This window comes from Pangasianodon hypophthalmus, chromosome 8 (assembly GCF_027358585.1).
Source record: "Pangasianodon hypophthalmus isolate fPanHyp1 chromosome 8, fPanHyp1.pri, whole genome shotgun sequence".
NCBI classification, from domain to species: Eukaryota; Metazoa; Chordata; class Actinopteri; order Siluriformes; family Pangasiidae; genus Pangasianodon; species Pangasianodon hypophthalmus.
In genome coordinates, this window is record NC_069717.1 from 29,605,984 (window position 1) to 29,625,983 (window position 20,000).

The 20,000-nt window shown below is 37.2% G+C and overlaps 4 protein-coding genes and 1 long non-coding RNA gene across 7 annotated transcripts in view; 3 read left to right on the forward strand and 2 right to left on the reverse strand.

The window, feature by feature from the left end:
- prkab1b (protein kinase, AMP-activated, beta 1 non-catalytic subunit, b) overlaps window positions 1–4,558 on the forward strand; it is a 7,594-nt gene extending 3,036 nt beyond the window's left edge. For 2 of the 3 annotated variants that reach the window (XM_034306781.2, XM_034306784.2), the window contains exons 2-8: window positions 283–425; window positions 673–821; window positions 1,537–1,630; window positions 2,710–2,824; window positions 2,975–3,108; window positions 3,245–3,313; window positions 4,115–4,558. In XM_034306781.2, coding sequence (XP_034162672.1) covers window positions 306–425; window positions 673–821; window positions 1,537–1,630; window positions 2,710–2,824; window positions 2,975–3,108; window positions 3,245–3,313; window positions 4,115–4,192 — 759 coding nt within the window. In that variant the 5' untranslated portion in view covers window positions 283–305 and the 3' untranslated portion in view covers window positions 4,193–4,558. Of the gene's footprint in view, window positions 1–262; window positions 426–672; window positions 822–1,536; window positions 1,631–2,709; window positions 2,825–2,974; window positions 3,109–3,244; window positions 3,314–4,114 lie in introns of all 3 variants that reach the window. The other variant, XM_034306783.2, reaches the window with a different exon arrangement.
- Window positions 4,559–4,756: 198 nt separating this feature from the next.
- On the reverse strand, window positions 4,757–7,819 carry pla2g1b (phospholipase A2, group IB (pancreas)). The gene is made up of 4 exons (XM_026945840.3): window positions 7,696–7,819; window positions 6,776–6,932; window positions 6,338–6,465; window positions 4,757–5,956 (listed from the first exon to the last, which is right to left on the reverse strand). Exons 1-4 carry the CDS (start codon window positions 7,727–7,729, stop codon window positions 5,829–5,831), a joined length of 447 nt encoding a protein of 148 aa, XP_026801641.1. The 5' UTR covers window positions 7,730–7,819; the 3' UTR covers window positions 4,757–5,828.
- A 1,394-nt stretch (window positions 7,820–9,213) lies between these two features.
- Window positions 9,214–14,883, reverse strand: LOC113546116 (hepatic lectin-like). The gene is made up of 8 exons (XM_026945849.3): window positions 14,717–14,883; window positions 13,449–13,538; window positions 12,449–12,532; window positions 11,473–11,553; window positions 10,847–10,891; window positions 10,609–10,748; window positions 10,356–10,471; window positions 9,214–9,405 (listed from the first exon to the last, which is right to left on the reverse strand). Exons 2-8 carry the CDS (start codon window positions 13,534–13,536, stop codon window positions 9,240–9,242), a joined length of 720 nt encoding a protein of 239 aa, XP_026801650.3. The 5' UTR covers window positions 13,537–13,538; window positions 14,717–14,883; the 3' UTR covers window positions 9,214–9,239.
- A 1,140-nt stretch (window positions 14,884–16,023) lies between these two features.
- On the forward strand, window positions 16,024–19,828 carry LOC113546087 (cytochrome c oxidase subunit 6A, mitochondrial). Its single transcript, XM_026945800.3, is given in 4 exon segments — window positions 16,024–16,180; window positions 16,812–16,954; window positions 19,533–19,550; window positions 19,552–19,828. Coding segments are annotated over 4 exon segments (330 nt in total). The 5' UTR covers window positions 16,024–16,080; the 3' UTR covers window positions 19,621–19,828.
- A 129-nt stretch (window positions 19,829–19,957) lies between these two features.
- The window catches only part of LOC128318689 (uncharacterized), a 1,622-nt gene continuing 1,579 nt past the window's right edge, over window positions 19,958–20,000 (forward strand). Inside the window, exon 1 of the long non-coding RNA XR_008302139.1 lies at window positions 19,958–20,000. This exon is cut by the window's right edge and continues 317 nt beyond it. This is a non-coding gene — a long non-coding RNA (uncharacterized LOC128318689).

Consider the following 20,000-nt stretch of genomic DNA (forward strand, 5'->3'; position numbering starts at 1 on the left):
GCACACACTGCACCTCAGATACTGCTTTATTTATTTAAAGTGAAGGATCGTCACATTAAATACTGACTTTGTTTCATTTATTACTGTTTACTGCTCTTTATAGGATTTTTTTAATGTAGAAACATTTAATTTCGTTATGTCTAAGGCGTAAAAGGCGTCTTTGTTCTACAGCATTTCTTTACATGTGCCTGAGACTCTAGCACAGTGCTGTACGTCTGCATTATTCTGTAAACACACACTGATATGGTGATGTGGTGTTCAGTCTGTATCCCTCCACTGCAGGTGTTACTGTGTTCAGGAGGATCATGGGAAACGCCAGCAGTGAGAGAAGTGCACAAGGCGAGAAAAGTCAGAGGAGCCGCGGCGGGAAAGACGCAAAAATCCTCCTGACTGACGATTCGGATCTGTTCCAGGACGATGCGAAGGTGAAACACAGACAGATGAAATGAGATCTGAGGTGTTTTAAAAGATGCGCTTATAAATATACATCTATTTATACACAGAAATATTTATCTCTCTGTCTCTCTCTCTCTCTCTCTCTCTCTCTCTCTCTCGCTTTCTCTCTCGCTCTCTCTCTCTCGCTCTCTCTCTCTCTCTTGCTTTCTCTCTCTCTCTCTCTCTCTCTCGCTCTCTCGCTCTCTCTCTCTCTCTCTCTCTCTGTGCTGTGTTCAGGAGTTCTTGGCGTGGCAGAAGGATGTTCAGTCGGGGAATAAGTGTTCAGTTGAACACCCCACCGTGTTTGAATGGTCCGGTCCAGCGAGGGACGTCTATCTCTCCGGCTCCTTTAATAACTGGGCCACGAAAATCCCTCTGAACAAGAGGTAAGACACGTCGACTCACTTCCCCTCCCTGTGAACGAGCTGTTGCTATAGAAACGAAACCAGCTAGCTAGGAACCAAACCACATAATTATCACAATATATAAAATACTTTAATTATATGTCCGTAAATTAGTTTTACTGCACGTATTACAGGACAGCTAGTGTTACTGGCTAATCAGCATGCTAGCTCGGTGTCAAAATATTTAGCATGCTAGCTCGGTGTCAAAACATTTAGAATGCTAGCTAGGTAGCAAAATATTTAGCATGCTAGCTAGGTTAATTTAATTTAATTCAGACACTTTTAAACGATTAAGTCCACAAATTTTATATTTAAAATCAAATTTAAACCCATTATTAAAAGGAGGGGGGTGGGGGTTATTTCCTGGCTGCTGATTGGCTGAAATGAGAACAGTTGAATTTGAATTTTTCTTGAACAGGATTGTTTTAATTTTAATATATATTTGTAATATTTGAATTATTTTAATATATTTTAATATAATTACAATTACAAAGATTTACATAAAATTAAAATGAATAACTACGAATTCAGTTTGATTTCATTCAACCACAAAAACGAGTAAAAGATTTTTTCAAAGCGTAAAATTTAAATCCGAATCGTAGAGTTACGACTTGAAATGCGTTCTCTAACGTTGTGAAATAATCTGACGTTACGTTAAGATCATTTTTAACTGATTTTCTCTCTGTTTCTCTCCAAGTCACAATAATTTCACGGGAATCATCAACCTTCCTGAAGGAGAGCATCAGTACAAGTTCCATGTCGATGGACACTGGACTCTAGACCCTAAGAAGGTGATAACGATGCACAGCGTCTCGGAACGACAAAAACATTCATCAGACAAAAAAAACATTCATCAGACAAAAAAAACATTCATCAGACTGTTTGTCATAAAATGTGGTTTTTTTTCCCCAAGAAAATTAATTCTAGCTAGAACTGTAACTGTTTACATTTTTCATTGTATTTATATAATTCATTCACCACACGAGTCGACATAGCTATCTTTACGTCACATTACGTTACACATTAACATAGCTATCTTTATATGTTAGTTACACATTAACATAGCTAACTTTACGTCACATTATGTTACACAGTAACGCAGCTAACTTTACATCATAACATTACATGTTAGCATAGCTAACTTTACATTTTAACGTTACAAATTAACTTAGTTAAATTTACGTTTTGATGTTACAAGTTGAAATAGCTAATTTTACATTTTAATGTTACACATTAACATAGCTAACTTTACATCATAACATTACATGTTAACATAGCTAACTTTACGTTTTAAAGTTACGCATTAACATGGCTAACTTTACGTTTTAAAGTTACACATTAACATAGCTAACTTTACGTTTTAAAGTTTCACATTAACATAGCTAACTTTACGTTTTAAAGTTTCACGTTAACATAGCTAACTTTGTTTTAAAGTTTCACATTAACTTAACTACCTTTACATTTTAATGTTACACATTAACGCAGCTAACTTTACATCATAACATTACATGTTAGCATAGCTAACTTTACATTTTAACGTTACAAATTAACTTAGTTAAATTTACGTTTTGATGTTACAAGTTGAAATAGCTAATTTTACATTTTAATGTTACACATTAACATAGCTAACTTTACATCATAACATTACATGTTAACATAGCTAACTTTACGTTTTAAAGTTACGCATTAACATGGCTAACTTTACATTTTGATGTTTGATATTAGCTAAATTTACACATTAGCATTACACGTAAACATAGCCATCGTTACATTTTAACATAGCTAACTTTACATTGCGAGTTTTTTTTTTTTACATTAAATGTGTATAAATTCTGTATAGCTTTTATATTTATTATAATTTTATCCTCAGCCCGTCGTCACCACTAAATCCGGCATCGTCAACAACGTGGTTCTGATTCGCAAGACGGACTTCGAGGTTTTCGACGCCCTGAATAGCGACTCTGAGATTTGCGCCGACGTCTCAGGTGCGTTCTCTTTTTTATTTCATTTTTTTTAAGAAAAATTTTGAATATGTTTTTGTCAGAAGGTCAGAGCTTTTTTTTTTATCGTAGCGTTTATATTTATTCGACTCGATTTAAAGTCGTTAACTAAAAGTCTGTGTGTTTGTTGTTCAGACATCTCGGGGTCTCCTCCCGGACCGTACCATCAGGACCCGTACTCGTTTAGAGCGGAGGAGCGATTGCGCTCTCCTCCCATCCTGCCTCCTCACCTGCTGCAGGTGCTGCTCAATAAAGACACCGGCGTCTCGGTGAGTCACAAACACGCGCCATAAAAACACGACTTAGCGCAATTTTAGCACGTTACATCATTGTGTGTGTATCTGTGTGTATCTGTGTGTATCTGTGTGTGTGTGTGTGTGTGTGTGTGTGTGTGTGTGTGAGCAGTGTGATCCCGCTCTGCTTCCTGAACCCAACCACGTGATGCTCAACCACCTGTACGCTCTCTCCATCAAGGTACGCTAATGCTAATCACAACCAGCTGTGTTTACGCTTACTTCACACCAAACACACAGACTAGCATGCTAACATGCTAATAGGTTTACCACAGAGCACAGATTATCAGGTTTTTTTTATCTTAACACACAGATTAGCATGCTAATAAGATAATAAGTTTAACACAGAGCACAGATTAGCAGGTGTTTTATCTTAACACACAGATTAGCATGCTAATAAGCTAATAAGTTTAACACAATGCATAGATTAGCATGCGTTTTATCTTAACACTCAGATTAGCATGTGTTTTAGCTTACTAGCTAACACATTTAGCTAACTAGCTGTGCTTTCATTCACTTTCTTTTCATTCACTGTGACTTTAGTTATCTTAGCATAGAGTAGATTAGCATACAGTATGTCTTAGCTTGTAACTGTAATTAGCTGTATTTTAAATTACTGTATTTTTATTCACTGTGATTTTTACCTTAACATACAGGCTATGTTAATTAGCATGCTAATTAGCTGTTTTAGCACACTGTGCAGTATTAAACAATTTAGCATACATGTTAATTTAGCACAAACACACAGACTAGCGTGTTAATTGCCTGTGTTTTAATTTACTTTAATTTCCAGAGGGTTAGCACGTGTTTCTGTTTGACGCACGGACTAGCGTGCTAAAACGCTAACTTGGCTCACATGTACTTAGCTCTGGTTTGAGAATGCCATCGCTAATTTTAGCAGCTAATTAGCAGTTAGGATATGAGGTTAGCGCGGTTACGTTGGTCAGTGTTGAAGCTAACTTCCTGTCGTTTGTTTCCTCAGGATGGCGTGATGGTCCTCAGCGCTACTCATCGCTACAAGAAGAAATACGTCACTACGCTGCTCTACAAACCGATATGAGTTTCATCACGCTAACGTTTCGCATGTGGCTACGTCTTGAACTGCGTCATCGTCAACGCTAGGAAACAGCGTCGTGAGCGTTTGTTCGGAAAAATACGAAGCTGCTGTATTTACCAAAATCCGTGAGAGTATTTGTTGTTAACGCTACATTCCCTTAAACGATTAGCCTGATTAGCATTTCTGTCTGAATGTTCGTGTTTAAGATTCCGAGATTTTTCCAGCGCTGATTTATTTACTTTACTGAATTTAAAGTCTTATGAAATATTTTTGTAACGTTTGTTAGCATACAGTCTGGGCTACGAGTGAAATTTTGTACTGAACAAGTGAAACTTCCTGTTTAGTAAATAAATAAACTGTTGCAGAAAACTTCGTAACTGCATTCGGTGTTCATTTAAACAGGACACACCCACTGTGGGCGTGTCCCAAACCAGATATATATATATATATATATATATATATATATATATATATATATATATATTTTCACTATACAGGCCACATAAACACCATGAGGAAAGGGCGCGTCCCAAACCACACTATCATCAACACAAACAAACACAGCCATCAGAGTTGTTGCTTTATTTTTTATTCTTTCTGTGAACTTCCTGTTTATTTGATAGAGACAGTGTTGGTGTTTGACTGATGGAGAAGGAGTCGATTTGGTGATTAGTTGCTGGAGACAGAGCTGATGTGGTGTTTAGTGGATTGAGATCGAGTCGGTGTGGTATTTAGTTGATGGAGACAGTGTTGATGTGGTGTTTAGTTGATTGAGACGGAGTCTGTGTGGTGTTTAGTGGATTGAGATGGAGACAGTGTTGGTGTTTAGTCGATGGAGATGAAGTCGGTCTGGTGTTTAGTTGATGGAGACAGCACTGATGTGGTGTTTATTTGATCAAGACGGAGTCGATTCAGTGTTTATTTGATGGAGGCAGCATATGTGTGGTGTTTAGGTTATGACGACGGAGTTGGTGTGGTGTTTAGTGGATTCAGATGGAGACAGTGTGGTGTTTAGTGGATTCAGATGGAGACAGTGTTGGTGTTTAGTTGATGGAGATGAAGTCGGTCTGGTGTTTAGTTGATGGAGATGGAGTCGGTCTGGTGTTTAGTTGATGGAGACAGCGCTGATGTGGTGTTTAGTAGACTGAGATGGAGTCTGTGTGGTGTTTAGTTGATGGAGACAGTGTGGTGTTTAGTGGATTGATATGGAGACAGTGTGGTGTTTAGTGGATTGAGATGGAGACAGTGTTGGTGTTTAGTTGATGGAGATGAAGTCGGTCTGGTGTTTAGTTGATGGAGACAGCGCTGATGTGGTGTTTAGTAGACTGAGATGGAGTCTGTGTGGTGTTTAGTTGATGGAGACAGCGCTGATGTGGTGTTTATTTGATCGTGACGGAGTCGATTCAGTGTTTAGTTGATGGAGGCAGCATATGTGTGGTGTTTAGGTGATGAAGACGGAGTTGGTGTGGTGTTTAGGTGATGACTCTCAATGTTGTGTTTAGTTGATGGAGATGGTGTGGTGTTTAGTGGATTCAGATGGTTTCGGTGTGGTGTTTACTTGACTGAGATGGACACAGTGTGGTGTTTAGTTGATGAAGACAGTGTTGATGTGGTGTTTAATCTCTGCATCTGGTGTCTCTCAGTTCCTGCACTCTTCTTCCAGGAGGTTTTTGTAGTTGGAGTTGTAGGTGTGATGATGCTGAGCGAAGCAGTTTGCAGCGACTCGGTCACAGTCACACACTGCGGCCTGGCATTTATCATTGGAGGCTTCGGAGACACACACACACACGCAAACACACACACGCACAAATACACACAAACACACACACAAATACACACACGCACAAATACACACAAATACACATAAACACACACACACACACAAATACACACACGCATACACACACAAATACACAAACACACAAACAAACACAAACACACACACGCATACACACACAAATACACACACACAAACAAACACAAACACACACACGCATACACACACAAATACACACACACACACAAACAAACACACACACACACAATTGAATCCAAAAATCTGAATGCACCAGCCAGAGAAATTTTGTGTGTGTGTGTGTGTGTGTGTGTGTGTGTGTGTGTGTGTGTGTGTGTGTGAGACATGTTTACCTGAACAGGTGATGGTTTTAGCAGAGCAGTTGAAGTTGTACACTTTGACATACGGCAGGTCGGATATACTTGGACATTCTGGAAGTTTCCGAGCGTTCTCATAGCACTTATCGTGCACCACACAGCATCTAAACAAACAACGCAATACAAAACAAAAACAAAATTCAACTAGCCAGTTAGCTAACTGCTAAACTAGCTCACATTTATTACAAAAGTGTGAATACACTCTTGTTTTACATCATTATCTTTATCTACACCTGTCACATTGCCATGACAACCACCATCACCATTTTGTTCGTCTCCAACATTAGCTAGCTAGCTGAGGTCTGTGCTTAAAAGTTTAGAAGTTTAAAAGTTTAAAAGTTTTAAAATAAAAGCTAGCTGATGGTGGTCGTTATATTGGTTGTTATGGAAACAGTGGGGATGTTTAATACGTACTGATCGATCTGGTCTTTAGGGGAGCCAGATCCAGAAAACCCGCAGTAACAGCCGTAGTTGTTGTAAATGAACGGATTCACATTCGGCTGCACGCAAGTGATCATTTCGCCGAACTGCCACAGAGCGCGAGGCGGAGACTCACCACACGCCACACACACTGCGGGGGAGGGAAACATCACGCAACATCAATGTAACATCGCAGCATCACCTAACATCAACGTAACATCATATCAGTGTAACATCGCAACACGTAACATCAATGTAACATCAGTGTAACATCACATCAGTGTAGCATCAATGTAACATCACACTAGTGTAACATCACGTAACATCAATGTAACGTCACATCAGTGAAACATCACGTAACATCAATGTAACGTCACATCAGTGAAACATCACGTAACATCAGTGTAACATCAGTGTAACATCACATCACAAAACATCACATCTATGTAGCATAATATCATGTAACATCACATCAGTGTAACATCAGACCAAGTAAAATCACATCAATGTATCATCATGTAACATCACATCACTGTAACATCACATAACATCATATCATTCAATATCATTAATGTAACATCAATTTACCATCAAGCAACATCAAAGTTACAACGCTTATAACAGTCTTTATTAACACTGTGTGAGTAACAGTGTGGTGTGATGAAGCAGAGTCACTGTTACCACCTTAAAGGTTATTGTCCAATAACAGCACTTTCTGAAGTGCTTTATTCCTCTTATAGATTCCTCTTATAGCACAGAAACTATTCTCAACTATTACAATGTTGTTTATTAATGAACGGCACATCATACTTTTTATCCTTTTATAGTTACCATTAATTAGTTTGTATTTATTCAGCATCACCTTGGTGTAATAAGGATGTAATAAAGAGAAACAGTCGACTTCACGGACTCACCTGTGGTCAACAGCAGAATCCAGGACAGACGCATGATTCAGCAAGAGTGAGAAAAATTCTGCTACTGGAAAGCCTTGAAAAGAGCGAGGGATGAGGAGGAGGAGTGAGAAAAGGCCAGATGAAATGACGGAAAATGTTGATATGGCAAAAAAAAAAACTCGCCCAAGGACTGGGCAATAAAAAAACACCACCTTTTTTATCACCTGGCTACTCTCTGTGTTATAAATATATTTTTTTTAATTCATTTTTCAGATTTTTTTAGAGAAATTGAATGGAAGAGAAATTGAATGGAAGAGAAATTAAATTCGCTACTAAATTCACTACTCAGTTTCCTCAGTTAGTTTTTACATTTTTATTTCACATTGTTACTCTCGATATAACTCCTAATAAATATGATTCTTATGCATATTACAGCACCTTGATTTCAATAAAACATTTTTTTACCCCAATAATCAGAACATAAGAACTGTATAAGGTCACATTAGGTCATGTTTTCTTCACCATTCCTTACTTTATTTCTTACAAACACAACGTAAACCAGACAATGTAACTTTAAATGTTTTATTTAGTATTTCATGAATTTTGTAAAGTGATTAAATGATAAAATCCTTTCAATTTTATCCTGCAATTTCTCCTCAGAGGATCATCCATAATTTTTAATCACTGCTTTCCAAATATAATTCAGTCTTTATTTTATTTTAAAAAACTCACGTAACAGGTCTGGGCCATGGTCCTGGAGAGAAAACTTCTCCGATAGTGTAACGTAGGATTCAGGAGGAACAGTGTGAGGAACAGTGTGAGGAACAGTGGACCAGCTCTATTTGGAGTTGCTGTCAGACTTTGTCAAGGGTGTTTAGTGTTCAGAATTCGTTTTCTGGTTACAGGTTGTTCATTCCAGTGCTCAGATTTTGACTATTTAAATTCAAAATTCAGACGCATGTCACCAAAGATGAACCATGTATTCACACTGGAAAAAAAAACCCCATCAAGGTCAGTTCCACTAAAATGAAACAGATGTAATTTCACTACGATCATTTCGCTGATAAAGAGTGAGCATTACAGGGTCTTTAAAAAAAAAACATCACAAGGATTTGCATCTTTTTCATTGGTTTAATGGGTTTATTTTTTCACACACAGCGTTAAACATATTAGCAAAAAAAAGTACAAAGTAAGACAATGACACCAGCTTCAGAAAACAGTGCAGAGGCTTTTATCCATTGCTGAATCTCAGAGGATTTCTGTAGCTGATTGTACTGAATGATTGTCACCATTAGAGAAGAGCAACTCCTTCTGATTGGCTTTGAATGTGAAATTTCAAACCGCAGGTGTAAAGGGTGAGTCGAGAAGTGATTAGCCTCAAAGTATTTCAGTTTATTATGATTTATGCTAACATTGCTAAGCCACACAACAGAATAATGTTAGAATTAAGTAGCGATAATAAGTAAGGTTGTATTTTTGTTTTTGTCGCAGAGTGTGCACTCATTTTTGAGAACAATAAACTCAGTTTTTATTTGTGTGTGTGTGTGTGTGTGTGTGTGTGTGTGCTATGCAGGTCTCTCACATATATATTTATAACTTAATGTACAGTCAGCATCGTTCCACAGCCTATGTGTTAATATGTCAGAAGGCCTGTATTTTGCGTGAATCTGGCCGCAGTCTTCTCCATTCACACGGCGAGCCCAATCATCCGGCTGTCCATCATCCCAGAAACTACACAAACACACACACACACACACACACACAAACAAACACACACACACACAAACAAACACATAAACACACATACGCAGACAAACATCTATCAATGTTTATGTTTAAGTGTGAGATTTGAGATCATGGTTTAGAAGCCAGGATTCAAGGGCATGTTTAAAGGGTGAGGATTTGAGGGCTACAGATAAGGGGTCAGGATTGGAGACAATGGTAACAGGTTCAAGATTTGAGATTATGATTACGGGGTCAGGATTTGAGGTAATGGTTAAGGAGTCAAGTTTTGGGTCAGATAAAATGGTCAAGATTCGGGGTCAATGTTAAGGGGTCAGGATTTGAGGTTATGGTTATAGTTTCAGGATTTGAGGTCGTGGTTATAGTTTCAGGATTTGAGGTTATGGATAAAGGGTCAAGATATGAGGTTGTGGTTAAGGGGTCAGGATTTGAGGTCGTGGTTAAGGGGTCAGGATTTGAGGTCGTGGTTAAGGGGTCAGGATTTGAGGTTATGGATAAGGGGTCAGGATTTGAGGTTATGGATAAGGGGTCAGGATTTGAGGTTATGGATAAGGGGTCAGGATTTGAGGTTGTCGTTAAGGGGTCAGGATTTGAGGTTATGGATAAGGGGTCAGGATTTGAGGTTGTCGTTAAGGGGTCAGGATTTGAGGTTATGGTTATAGTTTCAGGATTTGAGGTTGTCGTTAAGGGGTCAGGATTTGAGGTTATGGTTATAGTTTCAGGATTTGAGGTTGTCGTTAAGGGGTCAGGATTTGAGGTTATGGATAAAAGGTCAAGATATGAGGTTGTGGTTAAGGAGTCAGGATTTGAGATTATAATAACAGGTTCAAGATTTGAGATTATGATTACGGGGTCAGGATTTGAGGTTATGGTTATAGACTCAGGATTTGAGGTTATGGGTAAGGTGTCAGGATTTGATGTTACGTTTGAATGCTTACTGCTCAGTGGATTTAAAGTCTGTTCCATCGACCCAGCTCCAGTTTCCCTCACCCTCTCTCTCAACCAGACCTATCCAATAATTCAGACGTTCATCAGCCAGCTGAGATATGTACTCCTGAAAAAAGATAGGCAAAGAGAGACAGAGAGAGACATTATTATTATTATTATTATTATTATTATTATTATTCTGCATTTCCCTCATCAGTGCAGCACATTAGTAGTAGGAGTTAGGGGTCAGTGTTTAGGGTTTACCATCTCTTCACGGTCGTTCACCACCAGCAGGTGACCCCTTTGCCAGATGCAGTTCTTCTCTGCGTCATGCCAGTTCAGCCTCTGAGTAGACGTGTAATAACACTTATTTTTGTAAAAGACCCAGTCATTCTCACAGGAACCTGCACAAACACTTTTTATATGAGTGCACCAACATCAGAGGTGAAGGAAGAGACAGAGATTGAATGATTGATTGACATCCAGACAAACGCAGCCTTACCTCTTACTGGTAGTGGCACTGCAGCTTCCTGATGCGAACTATAAACTGCAAGAGAGAGCATTATCATTGTAGAGACATAAACAATCATAAACAGACCTAGAGTATAATGATGGTGCGTGAAAATTGGGAACCTCGCCTTAACGCATGCTGTTCGTTTCAGCGTAAAGCTCTGCTGCACTCGCGTGGTATCAAACGTTCTGTAAACTTTATGTAAAGACATACATGATATTTAATTTGTGTTTAACTAGTTAGCTTTGTTTCTGCTTTGCATTAGATCTACCTCTCAGAGAGGGAGGAGCTTACTCTCTCTCCTCTATCAATCACAGCATCACTAGCCAATCATGGGCGTCTGTGAGCTCATGGACGCAGAAGTGGGTGGAGATAGCGCTTTCCGCAGAGTGTGTTACGCCGTCGCGTGATGTTGCACGAGCAGCAATTTCAAAAGGTTGCAGCCAGCTGGCTTTACAAGCCTCGGAGGAAGAGCGTGACAGCCTTCGCTGGCTGTCGTGTGATAGCAGAGAGCTGCCTGATGGGTGGGAATTGGCCGAGACTAAATTGCGGAGAAAATCAGGGGAAAATAATTTTTAAAAAAGTACTAAGAAGGAAAGTGTGATGATCGTGTTCACCTGTCTGAGCAGAAGTAATCGAAGTTCTGACTGTCTGCAGCGAGGAGACAATGTCCGACACCTGCTGGTTCACCTGAGTGACTTTTATATATATAAAAAAAAAAAAAAAAAACACATATCACACTACAGCTTTATTTTTATAGTAACCAACCTCTGTGATTTAATTACAGAAATAACTACAGTTCTGTGTAAAAGTCTTAGACACATGTAAAGAAATGCTGTAGAGTAAAGACGCCTTCAAAAATAATGAAATTAAATGTTTCTACATTTTAAAAAATCCTATAAAGAGCAGTAAACAGTAATAAGTGAAACAAAGTCAGTATTTAATGTGACGATCCTTCGCTTTAAATAAATAAAGCAGTATCTGAGGTGCAGTGTGTGCAGTTTTATAAGGAAATGAGCTGGAAGTGTTACTGAGCATCTTGCAGAAGCAGCCACAGTTCTTCTGGAGACTTTGACTGTCGACTCGCTTCTTATTTCTGCAGCGAAACCCAGCAGCCTTCATTATGTTTTTATCTGAAAAGTGTCTCTTATGGAATCTGCTGCTTTCTTTACTGACATACAAACATTTTTCTGGAGCATTTCATTTTGTGCTGGAAAACTAATGTTTGGAATCTAAAATGTTTTTGTACTGAATCAATAATGTAGAAGCCAGAAAATAAACATCTATAACAAAGTTTGTACTAAAAAAAAACTATGGGTGCCAAGACTTTTACACAGTGCTGTATAAAACTGTTATCATACTGTACATGACTTCAGATAAAGGCATAAAATAAATTTAATTATTATTATTATTTTGTGTTTGAGGACAAATAAAACTTTTAAAAATGTCCTGCGTTGGCGTTTCACCAGCACCACACTGAGAAAAGTGCATCATTAAACATTTCAATAGATTCGTTATTTTCTTTCAGTTACATTTTAACTAGAAAGAGGAATTTCATGTCAGTTTTAAAGAGTGAAATTCTGTGTGATGTACTTTTAATTCCCACTGTGAGAGTCAGCAGGAGCAGGAACACAGTGAGCACGCCAAACATGATGTAAATCCGACGGTTCTGTCGGTCTGAAACAGAAAAAAAAACAGCTAGTTATTAAACTCCTATAAATTCCAGTCCAGATTTCTGTAAATCTATAGCGAGATTAGATTTAAAACGATCACAAATCAATATTCTAATGTCTTATTGTCATGAGAGACGTCACTTTTTCTAAATCAGAGTCGAATCATAAAAAAGAGGCATAAAACATTCCATAAACTACAATTTTAATAAACCAGCTAAGTCAAAAATGACCATTATAGTAAACAAACTAGCTCTATATGTACCTAGCATAAAATATGTGATTTATATATAAAAAATATATATATATATATAATGTGTTTAGCATGAAATACAGGGATTATAAAGCATCACATGCTTAGCATAAAATAATTTTTACTAGCATAACATGTGATTAGCATAAAATACTGGGTTTAATTACCTTAAAATATGTTTAGCATAGAACAATGCGTTTAATTAGCATGACACGTGTTTGGAAAAATACAAGTTTTTAATTAGCATTTATGTGCTTTGCTTAAGATACTGGTTATAAATACATTAAATATTGGTGTTATTTACAAAATTAGCTAAACTTAACCAGCTTTATAAACACAGTACTGCGCTGTTAGCTAACTAACCAACTACCTCTCGTTAAATAATAGCTGATATTAAAGTTATCCTTCTAGCAGTAGTTATCTGGCAAAAAGTACTAGCCAAGCCTGCTAGCATTGTAGGTAATCAGCTAGAATTAAGTTTAGCTAGGATTAGCTAGCTATAAACTATTGTATTATGTAGCTAAGCCGTTATTTTATGCTAAGCACTAAATTGTGATGAAGTTGTCATAAAAAGGCTAGCTCTAGCTTCTAGCTAGCATGTGTGTCGACTGGCTGGTGGAAATAAACCCGAAATAGAGGCGTGTTGGTGGGAAATGAAGTCGTCACTCACTCGGTGTGTATGAAGGAACGTCGTTATGATAACGCTCAGCGCTTTCTGACTCTGACGCGGTGAAACGGTCGTACTGCATCGACTCCATTCCTGTACAGCCACCAAAAGGATGCACATGAGACAGATATTAATATCAATAAGTAATAAACACTGTGCTGTTGCGATAAAATTTTGTAAAAAGTTGATTATTTTCCAACAACGGCACGTCCCCAAGTTCTTTATTCCCCTTATATCACAGCTAACGATTAACTAAAAACTTAATACTAGAAAATAAAAATGAAAACCTGGAAGACAGAGTAGAAATATTTAAAAAAAAAAGAAAACTGAATGAAAATGTTTAAAAAGAAACTTACTTTTTATCTGTTTGTAGTTACATTTAACTTTCACGAAACAGTTTAGTTCCCGTTCTCACTTACACTCTTGAAGTTAATAAGACAAAAAAAACGCAGTTTGTTACATCATGTTAGTGAGAAACCGCAAAGAAGCGTAAACTCCTCTGTCCTGAAGAAGTCAGAAAACTTAAACTTACAGCTTTACCTCTGACTGTTACAAAGCGCTGACACTGGAGACTCCTTCCATACATGTTACATAAACACATTTCTCTTTACTTTAAGAAAACATCACCACATCAACGATTTTACACTTTTTTAATCGGTTTATTAGCAGCAGAGCGTTCGCTGTACACGTCCCTGTGAATGAACCGTTGCTATAGAAACCATAACGTATTATAATATAAACCTGCACTACTGTCAGAGCTGCTGTTATAGAGAATTAATCAACACCTTCTGACCAATCAGAATGCAGAACTCAGCAGTGCTCTGATATTATTAATTATTAATAATCAGATAAAGTAGGATATTGCTAATATTTAACACTATCGTTTTATTTTTATTATGCTAATTTACATATTATTTAAAGATTTAGGTCTGTGTTTGGGGTAAGTTGGACTTATTTATTCTTCATTATTATTTATTTAATATTTATTATTTATTATTATAGATAATTTAAATTAAAAACACATTTTAGATTTACTTTATTAGGTCTCAGCTGTTAATGTTGATTATAATCACTAATATCCATCATCGTTATTTTATTAAGGTCGAGTTAATGTGCTTTTATTTAGAATCTTTACTGTAGATACCAAAATGTTTAAAGCAATTTATAATAAATCTTTTATTATTATTATTATTATTATTATTATTACATAAAATTGTTTATCAGTGTGTATTGTAAAAGAAATTGATCATCAGGGAATCTGAAATTCTCACCAGTTCACGGCGGCACGGGAAAGTGTCTCTGAGCTTCTTCACCTTCTTTAATCAGCAAAAAATGGACAGAGAAATCTCCAGAAATCACGGCGTGTTTACGATGTGAAGGTCAGTAACTGCACTGAACACCGAGCTTTAATGTGGACAGCTCAGGCGTGTTGAATATTAACCTGTAGATCAACACAGAATGCAGAATTTCTAGATTTACAAACACTCCAGACCTTCATCTGATCATCTGTCCAGAAAAAAAGCCTGATACTTCATGTCAGGTTTAATGTTTCGTGTTTTAGGAATAAAACATTAATATTCCTGCTGTTTTATGTGTGAGTTTGTGTACAGTAAATAATATATCCCTATAGTGCAGAGTGGGTTTAGAAAGGGGCTTTTATTGGGATTCCAAAACACTTTGGGTCAAAGTACATTAGAGATTGTTGATAAGTAAATAAATAAAGTAACAATAACAGGACAAAAAATACAAATGAGACCCAAAGAATGACGGGACTGATGTTTTTTGTTTTTTTTTACTGAGCTGCACAGAACTTTAGCAATAAACAGGAAACAAAACTAGACACTAGCAAGTGACTTACTTTCTCCAGAGAGAGAGAGAGAGAGAGAGAGAGAGAGAGAGAGAGAGAGAGAGAGAGAGACCTGTCTGTCTCATTTCAGAAGGAAATGTGCAGGACTGAGGAAATAAATGTCATTATATTACAAACGATTTGTATACAAAAAAATAAAAATAAAAAATAGGAATTGTATTTAAATATAAAAAATCCAAATGAAATGACTCACTTGTTCTGATTTTATGTATTATTTTATTAAACAATTTCAACAACAAGTAAGTTTAAAAAAATGGAAGTAATGTCTCATTTGTGGCCAGATTCTTATTTATTTATTTATTTATTTATAAATAAAAATGAAGTAATAAATAATAATACAATACAAAAATTGGATACAATACGAAATAAAACAGTGCATAAGTGCGTAAACTTACTTGCTATAAGCATTTTAGAATTTTTTATTTTTTTAAGTTTTTTTAATCCTTTACAATATTTAATATTTATATATTGTGTATATATTGTATATATATGTATATATATGTATATATATATATATATATACACCTATATTTAGATAAGTCCCGCCTTTCTCCTCCGCTCCGATTGGCTAATACAGAACAATCCCCGCGCGTGCGTAAGGCGTTATCCAATCCCTGCGCGCGCTTTGATCCTTGTAGCCACTCAGAGCGAAGGGCACGGAGCCCTGACTGAAAACGGGTAGGTAAAGCACATGTTATAAACCACACCGCGCGTTGTTAAAGCAAATTCCGCTTCCGTTTTCCGGTGTATCATTCGTGGTGAAGCAAAATGGCGGCGTTGGGACGTTTCTCTCAGGCTGTGATGCGCTCCGCTTTTGCGGCTCAGACACGGCAGCTTTCAGCCGCGGCGGCTCACGGAGAGCAAGGGGGTAACTTTAATAAACAGTTTTTTATTTTCTTTTTAAAAAATACTTTTTATAGAAAAATTAATGCCTTAACTCTTAATTCTGTTCTGTACAAAGTGACCTTGTTGGACCTAAAGCTAATGCTAATGCTAATCTTCATGTTAGCTAACTGCTCTCCTCATTTTGTCTGTAATTTTACACAGAACATGATTTTGTTGTATTTTTATACACTTTAGAGAATAAATCATGTCTTATATTTAAATGTTTTTATTAAGTAGTTATAGTTAGTGTATGCTAGCATGCTAGTTTAATAGGCTGTTAAAAGCGCGTGCAGCAGCAGTTTTATAAAATATATATATATATAATGGACAGCTGTATGAGTTGTCTTAACTTATATAATGTTAGACTTTACTCTTTTTTGGTAATTAAGTAGTCTGTTTGCTATAAATAACGTATATATGAGATATATATATATATATATATATAGATATAGATATAGATATGTTTATGTGATGTATTTTATATTATTGATTATTTTATATTATTATTATTATTATTATTATTATTATCTGTGTTGTAAGCAGTAGAGTGAGAGGTGTAAAGGTGATGTGGGTCACACTGACGCGCTCTCTGATCTTCTCCTAATGTCTCCCAGTGAAGACCTGGAAGCTGCTGTCGTTCCTGGTGGCTCTGCCGGGAGTGGGAGTGTGTATGCTGAACACGTTCCTGAAGGCTCAGCACCACAGCCACGACCAGCCCGAGTTCGTCCCCTACACACACCTGCGCATCCGCAGCAAGGTGATTAAACAGAACAGACAGAAAAGAAAAGTCACATGACACACACACGATATATATACACACACACACACACACACGGTATACACACGCACATGATACACACACATGATATATACACACACATGATATATACACACACACACACACACACACACATGATATATACACACACACACACACACACACACACACACACACACACACACGGTATACACACGCACATGATACACACACATGATATATACACACACACATGATATATACACACACACACACATGATATATACACACACACACACACACACACGATATACACACACACACTCTCTCTCCAGAAATAGTACGAAAAGTCACCTGGCTCTGTCGTCATCTCCGTTTACACCACAGTGCTGTTGAGTTCTGCGTCCTGATTGGTCAGAAGGTGTTATAGTTTTAGTTTTCTATAACAGCAGCTCTGACAGTAGCGCAGGTTTATATTAAAGCGCTCGTTCTAATTAGTGATTTTCTCGGCTAATTCGAACTAATGTTTTAACCCGATTTTCAAAATGTTCTAATTGACATTGTACAAGTTTTTATATATATATATATAATGTTTAATTTTTTTTAATTAAAGCACACACAAGTGCTATTTAAAAGTTTAAACCAAAAAAAACAACCTTCATAACCTGATAAACACCTTAAAAAAAAAAAAAAAAAAAAAAAAAACGGCAGGATAAACCGGCAGTACTTCGCGAGGACTGATCTCGTAGCACAAAAACGTTCAAATATCACTTCAGGGATGTGGAACTGTTACAGGTTTGAAAAGTCGGATGAACAAGTTTATATAAAATAAAAGTTTATAACGCTGGGTTACATCCTACGCAGTCGGAATTACGTTGTTTTCGATCTCGGCAGACGAAGTGGGAAAACTGTGACGCGCTCGTGTTCGTATTTCGTTGGTAAGAAGCTGAGCAGCTCGCTGGGATCAGCGACGTATGATTTCTTTCTTAAACAGTAAACTGTAGAGTCAGAGATTTAGATTTAATAAACGAATTTATCTCTGTGTTGATTCGCCTAAAGCTGATCCCTGTATATACAGTGTGTGTGTGTGTGTGTGTGTGTATTTATACATAAAACTCATTTAAAGGAAGGAAGTTTTGCTTTGTTTATTTCTGACGCTGTGAGCCGCCACGCTGATGTGACGTCACTCCGTAAACGGGGAAAGATCTCGGAGTTGAGAAGAAAAACCCGAGTTAACTTCTCCGAAAGAGACGGAGCTCGTTTACTGTGTCGATGGAGAAGAGTTCACGACGTCGCGCAAAAATAGGAACAGAGTCGAGGTTCTTTATTTGTCACATAAATGTGACGTATTAATGTAGTGAAATGTGCAGCTGTGATGCATAATAAAAGCAGAATATAATAAATAAAGCAGAATATAGATGTTGTATGTAAAACTGTGTAAATGTTTAGCAGCTTTTAGAGGACGCAGTGTGCAAAAGAGTGCAAGAGGTTTTGTTTGTCATCGATAGCAAATAGTGCAAACACTTTTTTTCTTTAAATATTCTTTTTTTAAATATTATTTAATTAAAAGAACTAGTGTTTGCTGTAGATGGAGCTGTTACTATTTTTGCACATTTACGTTTTCCCCAAAAAAAAAAAAACAAAGAACTTTGAAAAATGATGCAATTTTTTTTTTAAATTTCATGAAGTAAAAACAGAAAGAAATTGAAATTGTAATCAAGAATTGTTCATAAAGTTGAAAAAAATCGTTTTTTTTTTTTTTCCCTTTCCTTTTTTCCCCCCGATATCGCCCAGCCCTAGTTCTAATACGTTATGGTTTCTATAGTAACGGCTCGTAATAATAAAATAATAATAAAAAAAAAACATTCCTGTGGTTTTTCTGTAAGCCGACGTTTATACTTTTTTTGCGCATTTATGGAAGGAGTCTCCAGTGTCAGTGTCAGCGCTTCCAACCAATCAGGAGCTTCAGCTGATAGCGACTGAAGGCAGAGATGAACTTGGAATGATGGCGATTAGTAAAACGAGCTGATGAGCGCTGAAGAAGCGGCGGCTAAAGCCAGGAATGACGCGAGATGACGGAAAGATCGTGTCACGGTATTTTCAGAACGTTTCGACGAGACACGATGCTCAAACGATGTTTTCTAACGCGCTGGCCGCAGAGCAAAGCAGTCGTGTTGCACTGAAACGTTAATTCCGTGATAAATTTACCCTGAGAAGGATGATATATTTTTAACCTTTAAGAAATATTTACGATATTAAGATTCAAAAAGAGTCAGCTCCTTGTTTAAAATTAAAAAAAATTCTAAAAAGATGGTACGATATCTCCGAAAAGTTCTCAGTGACGCAATTAATCACAGTATCGATATTATACATCATCATATCGCCCGTCACAGCAGTATAACTCCAGGGTAAATGCTTTATTCTACGAGATGTAAAGTTTGTTTTGGGCTTCACGCTTCCAGTTCAGGTTACTTTCCCGAGGAAAAGTAAAATGTGTTAGTGTGGAGTGTGATCTGTCTCGCTCGTGTTCATGTATCTCCTCTGTAATGAGTTTATTTCTGATTTTCCTCCTCCGCAGCGTTTCCCGTGGGGCGACGGGAACAATGACGCTCTTCCACAACTCCCACGTCAACGCTCTTCCTGACGGATACGAGAGTCACGAGTGAAGGACGCGTGATCTCTCGTCAAACCGACCAGAGGGTTGAACTCCTCTCTTAACTCCTGGACCATGCTCCATTACGTCAGTTTACGTACCTACACGTCTAACTGTCTCTGACCTCTCGCTCATGAACGCATTTACTCAGTCCTGGACCCCTGCTGTGAGAGCGTGTATAAAATAAATAAATAAATAAATATATAACCCTTAAATTATAATGATTACGTGTCTTTTGTTGTCCCTTTTTTTTTTTTATTTTTATAAGTTGTTTAGTAAGCAAAAATTGCACACATTTCACACTTGTGTACTGTAGGTATAGAAATGAATTTACAAACGATATTCCTGGACGAGTTTGTCCCTCTGCGTGTGCCGTAGCCATCGCTGTGCGCA